We start from the raw sequence: 10,618 nt of genomic DNA on the forward strand, positions 1-10,618 counted from the left end.
CTTGCCATCTCTTAAAGTGCATACCATTGAACTTTTCTGGCTTCAGCGCGTCGGCAAAAGCAGCCATAGAAAAACTAGGAAATTATCTACAATAAGGTTTTTAGATTGTTGAATAATTAGACAAATTCCAGATTAAATTCCGAATATAAATCATGACAAAATCACAAGCACTGAAGTAAAAAGTCAAATCAGATGATGCGAACTGATTAGACATACTGATAGATGGCGCGCGCCGGAATCAACAGGGTCGACGACGTCGAAGTAGCGAAATAGCAGGGTCGACGAGGTCAGAAGATCACGAGCAGTCGCATGAAGACGTTTCCCAAAAACCTTATTCGCCCTCTCCTGGTGCAGGATCTAGAAGGCAAAGGGTTCCGGAGATCTGCTCTGCTGATCACAGATGCACCTCTGCGGTCGGGATGAAGAGAATTGGAAAGCGACTCAACTGTGAAGAGAGGCGAAAGCGAACTGGGATGATTTGGAGGCTGGCTGCCGGGCTCCTTTTATAGGGCCGAGTCCGCGACCCCTGGTCTTATCCGCCCATGAAAATCTCGCGTTCAGTTGAGATTTTATAGCGATCGGTTAGGATAAATGTGACAGCCAAGAAACCAAAAAATCAAACGGCAAAAGGTAGGTGCGCCCCCGCAAGGTGAGGGGCCGGATTTCGGCGGACCATTCACGCGCATGTCGTGCGCCCCGCCCCGCCCAGGCGAGCGCGCGCGTGGCTCTCCACACTCCCTTCTCTCATCCATGACTTGGTGAGTGAGTGTGGCTTCCATATTTAAGCTAGTTCTACTCCACTAGAATTAGCAATATAGTGTTATTGGTTCCACCTATCCCCTACCCATACACTTATATAAGCTTTTGAGATTTTCCTGCAATTTATTTGAATTTCTCAACTGGGCCAAACCCATAAATCCTAACACATTCATCATACTAGTCAAACGTCAAAGATTCAATCTTTTATTGTTGCAGCAATGTTGTACTCTGCTCCTTGCACAGAGCACCCCCTGATGACAGATTTTTCAGAATATGGATTCTGACTGCACATCAGCATGGCAGGATCTACCCATCTAAATCAGAAACGGAACACGACTTTAAGCAAATTCATGGAGACGGAAGCACAGCATCACTCGACCTATGCTTCGATCCGCATGTTCCATGTCATGGTGAAGCTCTTCCCGAGCGGCAATGCCAGCCCGCCGATCTCCACCATGACGCCGTTCTTACTATCCTCGACGCCTTCTTCCCCCTGCAGCTTCGCGTTGCCACCTGCTGCAAAGTAAGGGCTCGACGTCGCGACGGCAGTGGCGTCCGTGCCGTCCACCTGGATGGCAAGGTCCTTGCCGGTACCCTCCAGACCCAGCACCGAGAGCTTCTCGACGACCAGCCCCTTGTGCAGGCTGTAGCTTCCCATCAGCACCTCCGACCGCACCGTCACGGCCTTTCCGCGCACGCTCGCGTGGAAACGCACGTACGACGCCTGGCCTTCCGCGAGCACCATCTCCGGGCGCTCGTCGTCGTCCACGTACACCGCGCCCTCCGCGTCGGCCTGCGTCGCCCCGAACGGGAACGCGACCACGAGCGTGAACGGCGTCGCCCGGGCGTCCTTGGAGACGAACCCGCCGCGCTGCATCGGCAGGATCGTGTTCTGGTACACGTGCACGTTGATCTCGTTCAGCGGCGCGTCCAGCTTCACTGGGGCCCCGCTCCTGGACACCACCACCTTACTCATGTCGAACAGGTTGTACCAGGTGCCCGGCGGGAACATGGCGCTCACCGAAGTGGCGCCCTGCTCGAGGACCGGGGACACCATGACGCCGGGACCGAGCAGGAACTGCGTGCTCAGCCCGTAGCACGGCGTGAAGTCGGGGAAGGAGAAGAACACCGGCCGCGCCACGGGGGCCCCGGTCAGGTGCGCCTGGTAGTTGAGCGTGTACAGGTAGGGGAGCAGCTTGTACCGCATGCCGAGCGCGTTCCGAGCAGACTTCGCCACGGAGTCCCAGACATACAGCTCCTGCCTCGGTGACGCGAAGTTGGCATGGTCCCTGGAGAAGGGGTAGAAGGCCCCGAGCTCAATCCACCTGTTGCAGAGCTCCTCAGTCGGCGACGGGTAGAAACCGCAGATGTCAGAGCCAACCATGGGCATGCCGAAGATGCCAAAGTTGAGCATGGTTGAGATCGAGTAACGGAGATTTTCCCACGTGCCCTTGTTGTCTCCGGTCCAGTGCGCGGCATACGCCCCCGACCCGACGAACGTGGAGCGGGTCAGGATGAACGGCCTCTTCCCCTGCAGCCCTTGCAGCGCCGTATGCGTGGCAATGGCCTGCGAGAAGCCATACAGACTGTGCGCATTGTACTCCAGGATGCCGTTGTAGTGTGTAGCGCTGGTTGCGATGGTGTTGAAGCCGAGACGGGCAGTCTGCCCGGAGGCGTTGATCTTGTACGGCGGCTCATCCCACCTCGTGTTTGTAAGGTTCTTGCAATCCAAGCAACAGAGCCATGGTGTCTTGGTGTCAGGAATAGGGCACTGGTGCGTCTTCGGAATCGTGCACTTGCCCGTGCAGAAGTTGGAGGCCTCGTTCATGTCAATCCAGAGGCCATCCACCGGGACCAGATCATGAAACCTCCGCACCTCATCGATCCACCACGACACACCGTTCGGGTTGAGGAAGTCCGGGAAGTAGACGGGGCCAGGCCACACCTGGGCGAGGTATGGCTGCCCGTCCAGCTTGATAAAGATGTCACGTTCCATGCCACGCTGGTAGACGCCATAGGAGCTGTTCACGGCAATGCCAGGGTCGATGAGGACGATGTACTTCATGCCTTGCGCATGGATCTTGTCAAGGAACGCCAGCAGTTTGGGGCGTGGGTAGTTGACCGGATCGAGTGTGAAGTCCTTAGCGGCATCCATGTGGTCGTCATCGTTCCAGATCACGTCCAGCGGTATCTGGGCATTACGGTAACCTTCCACAACGCCCTCTACCACTGAAAGGTTCTTGTACCCCCACCTACATTGGTGGAACCCTGAAAGACAAGCACATGGAGTATTCAGAGACTTGAAGAATTTCACGGTACAAGAATTTATGCAGAGACAGCAGCTTTCAACTCTATTGAACTGACAAAAGAAAGAAAATGGTAATAGTAATTGGTGAACAATTATGGCAACAAATTCTCAATATGCCCATCTGCATTGGCAAAATTAATTGTCAGGGTTCCGATCATCGATTTTCAGGGTGGTCCATGAACTGAGCAAGATCAGTGCAGAGCACATGGAAGACCTCATCTTTATTGGTAACACGGCCTCACTAGCGGGTGAAACTAACTGACACACTATCTTGTAAAGGGAAGCTGCATTCAGGAAGCTGTATGATTGATAGTTGATGCCTCACCCTTACAGGTAACATGGCCTCACTAGCGGGTGAAACTCACACTATCTTGTGAAGGGAGGCTGCATTTTGGGAAGCTATATGTTTGAATGTAGATATGGAGATAATTTACAAATTCCTAAAGAATGATCATACAAGTAAATTCCAGTTCCCAAGGCTTCCAGCAAGGCACATCAAGATGCCAGATTTTGTTATTATCATGATATGCAAGGCTACAAACACTAGTGAACAAAAGTTTTCAGTATTTTATTTGACAGGACGAACAAGGAAACTGAATTTTTTTTCTGATGAAAGGAATTTCACACATCAGTGGAATACTAATCTACTGGGAATAAGACACATGGTACGCTTATCACTGTCTCCCCCTAAGTTAAATCAGTGTGTGTGTGCCAGGGTGACGATGTTTCATCCAATGCATTAGTTACTCTGGAAGCAATGAATGTTCGTAGCAAAATACTCCCTCTGTTCTTTTTTATTTGACGCGTTTTAGTTCAAAAATGAACTACCGGGCGATAAATATTTGAGAACGGAGGTAGTATAGTTCATAATTTGATGACTATGTTATTCAGAACAAAGAACATGCACCTTTGATGTAGATTCATGTACTGAACAAGTAATCGGCAAAAGCAACAGCACTGAACATACTATATGAGAGAGAGAAACAATCGATGCATTGCATTTTTCTTAGATTTCCGAACTTCTTCAGCACAAGCTTCTCCATCTGCTAGCAGTCTGCGCAGTGCATGCGTTGATGCATATCCGCAGTATTTTGCACATAAATCAGTCACACTTATGGCTAGTTTGGGAACCCCAATTTTCCAAGGGTTTTTCATTTTCCAAAGGAAAATTAGTTCATTTTCCCTTTAAATATTGAAAATCCCATGAAAAAATAGGATTGCCAAACTAGGCCTTAGTTGTCTAATTTGCATGGTTAGCGGAAGTGCTTCAAGGGGATACATTTGCACTACTGGCAATCTGAAAGGTAGTATACTGGATTATGCCATGATTTCCATGACGTGGGAGGAGTATTCTGCTTTATAACAGAGTCTCTACATGACTTTATTTATCTTTTGACCAAAGAGTTCACATGATGCGAATGGTAACAGTAAACAGTACCAGCATGCTTATCACTGTCTAGTGACGCCTGATACAGCAAATAAACTGCCTATGTCACCTAAGATCTACATTAGTGTGTGTCAGACTGCCAGAGAACGTTACATGTCATTAGTCAACCTGAAAGTTAGCTTGTCATAATATATATGACCAAATGGATCAAACTAATCTGGCAACAATTAAGTATCCATCCATGGGCCCATAGCATCAGATAAAAAACCAAATCTCAATCTGGCAGTTAGCTAATCATAACTTAACCAATTGATTGTGCCAATCAGGAATTTAGCAAGCCATAACTTAAGCATTTGATGTATATCCTTCTAATCTGACAATGAGTAAAGGACAGCACAAAAGGCTGAAATCGACTCTGAGTCTGAGCAAGGCAGTCCTTACCGAATGCCCAGTAAGGCATGGGCGCGGGACGGCCGATCATCGACGTGTACTGATCCACTATGGCCAACGGCGTCGGGCCCGAGAAGAAGTAGAAGTCGAGAAGACCTCCGATGACCTTGTAGGTCAGCGACGTGCCCCTGTAGAACACATCCATGCCATTGCTGTTGAGCAGCAGCACGGCGTGCGCGACGCCGCGGCCGCCCAGGCTGCGGAGGTCCATGTACACCGGGTGCGAGCCGTAGAGGTCGGTGTTGAGGTTGATGGCGGAAATGTCCGTGGTGTAGATGGTGTAGGGGTCGTTGGGCCGCAGCCGGATGCCCCCCGGCTGCGTGTTCTCGCCGAGCCCGTACAGGGCGGCGTTCTTGGGCAGCGCCGTGGACACCTCCAGGTACTGGTCCTTGAACACCAGCGCGCCGGCGCTGGTGTTGAACAGCGGCTGCCGAGTGGACCGGCGGTGCACCGCGAACCAGAACGGGTCGCGCCCATAGGTGAACACCAGCTCCTCGCCGGGGTACTCGGCGCCCGTGAAGGGGGCGCCCGTGACCTTGCCGCCGGTCACGGGTGGGGCTGGCTCCCTTGGGAGCAGGTTGTAGGGGACCTCCCACCTCTGCTTATCTGCATCTGTAATCTGCACGCGCACCCTCTCCCTGGTCTCGTGCCTGCATAGCGTCTCACCATTAGAAGATGACCTCGGATAATTTTTTTTAAGCCATCGCAAAGTTCAGGCATACTCTGAGCTCGTGATTGGAAGTCTTTAGAATACTTGAGAAATCATGGTTTGGGCCTTTGGGGTCTATGCAGGTGAACATTCAGTGTAGAAGCAGTAAAATATCGAGGTCATGGTCATGCTCTCATGCCTGGGACCGCATGCAGATGAACTAATTGTCAACCATTAAAACATGACCTTAGGGGGAAGAATAGAACACTATTGGTTGCAGTCCAATCCCAAAATGTTCTGAATAATTCCTTTTGCTCTACATCTACTAGCCGTAAATCTAGATTTGTTTGTCATGAAGAATTTAAACAATCGATTCTTGCAGCAACCAACATTCTCCTCGAAAGTACTACAGGGATGCGTTCAAGTTCAACACTTCAGACGACATCAATGAATATAGAACAACCGCGGGAAAAAAAACGAAGAACAGGAGCGCTACTGATTTGCTGATTGGCGAGGAGAAGCGAGTTCTTACTTGACAAAGAGCCTGAGGCGAGGGATGTCAGGACCATAAGTGGAGGTGCGCTGCTTCACCTGCAGGTAACCCACAAGGCCTCCCCCGTTGGGCAGCTGAACAAGGGAGACCAGCTTGTACCCGCACCCAGCCTTCGGCTTTGCTGTGGCGACCGCGCCATTGCTGCTTGCCAATGTGAGAAATAGAAGACACCACAGTAGGTAGGAGAGGATGGCCGAACGAGAAAAAGACAGCATTTCGTTTTGCCCCGTTGTTTTTTTTTTCTTTTTCTTCACTGGTTTTTGCTCCCTCGCTCACGAGCTACTCTATGGCCACTGCCCTGCAGCGTGAACTGTGAACTGTATATGAAATGCAAGACAGTGACGAGGTCACGAGGAGATGCCTAGATAGAAGGTGAGAGAGAGAGAGAGAGAGGTACTGCTGTGGTATTGAATACTACGAATTAATGGCGGGGAGTGAGCAGTGGCAGCTGAGCAGCTACGCCCTCTGAATGCATTGAGTGGCATGTCCAGGGGATACCGATGAGGCGATGATCTCCGAACCTTTTCCTCCTTTATAGGCTCCCTGCCCACTCCTTACATCAATCACTGATAAGTGGACCCAGCTGGTTTGCAGAGCATGGAATGTCAGCTTTTCTTTTGCTCAAGCCAGTCTCCAACGACCAACAAGGTCCATTAAAAGGCCAAACCCTGAAATTTAAGGACGAAGTCATGCCCAACATCAATATTTAAAGGTACTCTAAATATAAATAACGCTACTGGATATATTATGGAGTGTTTGAATACACTAAACTAATAGTTAGTTGACTAAAAATTGGTTGTGAAATTAAGTAGCTAACAAATAGTTATCTAACTATTAACTAATTAAAAAAATAGATAATAGCTAAACTATTAGCTAGAGTATTTAGATGTACCAACTAATTTTAGCCACTAATTATTAGTTCTAGTGCATTCAAACACCCTATATATAGAGTTTCTCTTTTCTCTCAAGGATCCATTATAATAATTTAAACAACGGATTTAACAAAACTAAAATTGTACAATATATTTTAGAGTATGACAATACGTAGGTGCAAAAATTAAAAGTGAAATATGTCTCTAATATATTTATGTACAGAGGAGGATATAAGACCTTGCTATAGATAAAGGAGGTATAGAGAATAAAATATTTTAGAGGACACTACAAAAAGATGGATATATATGATGAATATAGAGTACGTTGCTAGAAACAACATTAGGGGTAGCGATGAAAACGGATGGGAAAATTCCGTTTCATTCGACATTCTATTCCGTTTTGAAATGGATTGTTATGTATTAGGGGGGACAGGATGGTATAATGCGGGAACGAGAACAAAAACGGTTCAATAGTTTTCTATCTATATTTTCTGAAATCCCAATTTTACCGGGATGTTCCCGCATTTAGTGTTTTACGTGGGTTGGCTATATGGTAGGCTAGCTTGATCGGTTGTTTTTAGTTGATCAAATTTTACTTGTACTTGGCGCGCCAACTGTCATGGTTTCAGAAATTGGGGACACAGTAGAATTTGTGTTTGGTGGGGCAGGCTAGCGTCGACTCACTCCGAATGGTGAATCAAGTGACTCGAGAGGGCTTATACTGGTTCAGGCTCGCGCCCTACGTCCAGTGTACTGTTGATCATTGTATTGCTCTGGAAAACTTGTTACAAAGAGTGCAAGTGTCAGAATGAGAGTGGAGAACTCTGGCGGAATGCTTTTAGCTCTCCTCTACATGCTTGTTCGGGCGTCCCTCTTTTATAGTTCGAGAGGGAGATCTTGAAAGTCGCCTAGAGGGGGGTGGATAGGCGGAAACTGAAATTTACAAACTTAAAGCACAACTGCAAGCCGGGGTTAGCGTTAGAAATAATTCCGAGTCCGAAAGAGAGGGGAAAAATAAATCAAGAGAAAATGAAGTGGATGACACAGTGATTTGTTTTACCGAGGTTCGGTTCTTGAGAACCTAGTCCCCGTTGAGGTGGTCACAAAGACCGGGTCTCTTTCAACCCTTTCCCTCTCTCAAACGGTCACCTAGACCGAGTGAGCTTTCTCCTTAATCAAACGGGTCACTTAGACCCTACAAGGACCACCACACAATTGGTGTCTCTTGCTTTGATTACAAGTGCTTGAAGAACAAGAATGAGGAAGAAGAAAGCGATCCAAGAATGTCACACCCGGGTTTTAGGGATCCAAAGCCCGGGCGCGAACATAACACCATGTGTACTGGGACCAAGTCTCACACATATGATGCATAGTGGCACAGGATCGAATGTCACATCTTTACTATATAACAGGAGTTCTATACAGAATAATTAAATAATTACATCATATGAGGAAAACGATCCAGCAACCCAAAGTTGACTGGGAGACGACGGCCTAGATCTCTCTCACGAACTCATCGCAGCATCCTCCACGCGCCTCATCCTGTGGTACCTGTTCTTGACCTGTGGGGGGGTGTGAGACAGCAAGAGTGAGCTCACATACGTTCATCGCTCAACAAGTTGTGGGGAATAATGTGCATGAACTCGCCAAAGGTGGGAGCTCACGTGAAGTGTAAGGCTTACCAAAGAGAATGGTTAGAGCTGAGCATTGCTTTTAAAGTTTGTCAAAATTTTATTAGCAATTACTAAGTATAAGTAAATACCAACCCAATTAAGTAGTAGAACAAAAGTAACAACCTCACCTGCGATGCAATGCATATGACAAATTGAGTTTAAGTTCCATAATTTAATCATGTGAGTGTCCGAGCCGCTCATGACCGTGAGCACGGCTAGTATACCAGTTTTACACTCTGCAGAGGTTGCGCATCTTTACCCACAAGTCGTGTTACCCATTTGCCACGGAGTTGATCAGACTCCATACACCTCTACCAAGGAAGCGAGGCAGGGTACCACTACGAGGCCTTTACAAAGTTCCACTAGCTTCAGACTACCCGCTACAGTTTATAGGAAGCTCCAATGCAGGAATCCCTTGCAGGACCGCCATCACAGCAAAATCCTCCCGAGGGCCTCCCTACACTGACCACTCCCCTACTGCCCTTGCCCCTTTCGGGTAAGGTAGCCGTCCACTAGCTTTCCTAGTTAATCAGCCAAGGGCGTCCCATTAAACCCTTGTGGTAGCACTGTTTTCCCGGGTGGTTCTCCATGTTCCAATTAACATAATGATCTTATCATGAACGATAAATAACAACGGATAACAAAAGTATAATCATGAGTAATGTATCTTCATACCCAAAACCACATAAAGCACTAGCAAGTACTACCCAAAAAGTTCAGTGGTAACAAGGTATAAAGATAATCAAACTAGGGTATCCTATTAGGACCCATCAAAATTAACCTATGCAGATCATTATGATTAATTAGAACATGAGTGGGTAAAAAGAAGTGATCAAGGGCACAACTTGCCTTCAACGAGCTCCTGCTCAGCAGTCTCTACTTGCTAAACCCCAGATTCCATAGTGGCATGTTCGTCTACTCGCATCAATACAATACATACATAGCATAGCATAAATTAACATCACATCAAACATGCAAATAGAATATACAGTAATAAACTAGACATTAAAATAAGATCACAGGAATTGGAATCATTAAATTTGGAGTTATATATTTTAAGTTATGGATTTTCTAAGGTTTTGTGCATTTAATACAAGATTAAGTGAAAGAATAATTTTAATGTGTTTGTCATGTCAGAACAGAGGCACTAATGGGTAGACAATATTATTACAAAAATTTAGGAACTGGAATGGACCAATTTGGAGTTCCTATGCATTTTCTATGAATTATACAAGTTCTAACATTTATTTATGCATTAAAAACTAATTTCTGATATTAATTCCTGATTTTCAATACTACTGGATTGGGCCTCAAATACTAGGAAGCGCAGGGGCAAAACCGAAGTTGTCCCAAGACACAGATCACTGGCGCATGGAGTGCGGGTTTATTTCTAATAAAACTAGGGTTTCATCTGAAAAATGACGCGACAAAGGGGTATGGAGCGAGATTAGCCGTCCGATCAACACCGGACGCCTCGGATTAGATCAAGCCCATCCCGAACCGGTACACTTCCGCAATCGTCAGATTCAAGATCTACGGCCAAATATTAACTTCGCCGCGAACACGTCCGATCCAATCCCTACGGCATGGATTCAATGTGACGAAACGTTATTTATTGTCTTAATCTGATCCGCACAACTTTGATTCGACGGTGCAGATTTGATGAGGCTTGACTTCCCCTGGATCGCTTGATTTCGCATCTATGGTCACGATTACCCTATGTAATACACCAGCGCCAACCAATCTAAGCCGTCGGATCGAGTGTCTACGGTATCCAATTCATCCCCCTCCCAAAGCGCTCAGACACGGTGGAGCACACCCCGCACGGCGGCATTTTCTCTGTTCCTCATCTCTCTCTCTCATGGATTAGCCCAGCCTGCGCGCACGGCGAGGAGGCCCTGTCCGCCGCACACACAGGGAAGTTCCCGGGCACGATCATACGGCGTCACGGATGATGTTCTAAGGCG

At 47.4% G+C, this 10,618-nt stretch overlaps 1 protein-coding gene across 1 annotated transcript; it reads right to left on the reverse strand.

Annotated features, from left to right (window-relative positions):
• Positions 1 to 935: 935 nt before the first annotated feature.
• On the reverse strand, positions 936 to 6,598 carry LOC100501905 (Alpha-xylosidase 1). Its single transcript, NM_001323546.1, has 3 exons — positions 6,086 to 6,598; positions 4,896 to 5,554; positions 936 to 3,027 (listed from the first exon to the last, which is right to left on the reverse strand). The coding sequence occupies exons 1-3, from the start codon at positions 6,319 to 6,321 to the stop codon at positions 1,139 to 1,141; spliced, it is 2,784 nt and encodes a 927-aa protein (NP_001310475.1). The 5' UTR covers positions 6,322 to 6,598; the 3' UTR covers positions 936 to 1,138.
• Positions 6,599 to 10,618: the final 4,020 nt, after the last annotated feature.

The sequence above is a fragment of the Zea mays genome, chromosome 3 (genome assembly GCF_902167145.1).
Source record: "Zea mays cultivar B73 chromosome 3, Zm-B73-REFERENCE-NAM-5.0, whole genome shotgun sequence".
NCBI lineage: Eukaryota > Viridiplantae > Streptophyta > Magnoliopsida > Poales > Poaceae > Zea > Zea mays.

Excerpts from the sequence above, each read along its gene's own strand:
- LOC100501905 (NM_001323546.1), bottom strand. The coding sequence starts at position 6,321 with ATGCTGTCTTTTTCTCGTTCGGCCATCCTCTCCTACCTACTGTGGTGT. Across the intron at positions 5,555-6,085 it reads CGCCTCAGGCTCTTTGTCAA|GCACGAGACCAGGGAGAGGG; the intron begins GTAAGAACTCGC and ends GACGCTATGCAG. Across the intron at positions 3,028-4,895 it reads CATGCCTTACTGGGCATTCG|GGTTCCACCAATGTAGGTGG; the intron begins GTAAGGACTGCC and ends CTTGTCTTTCAG.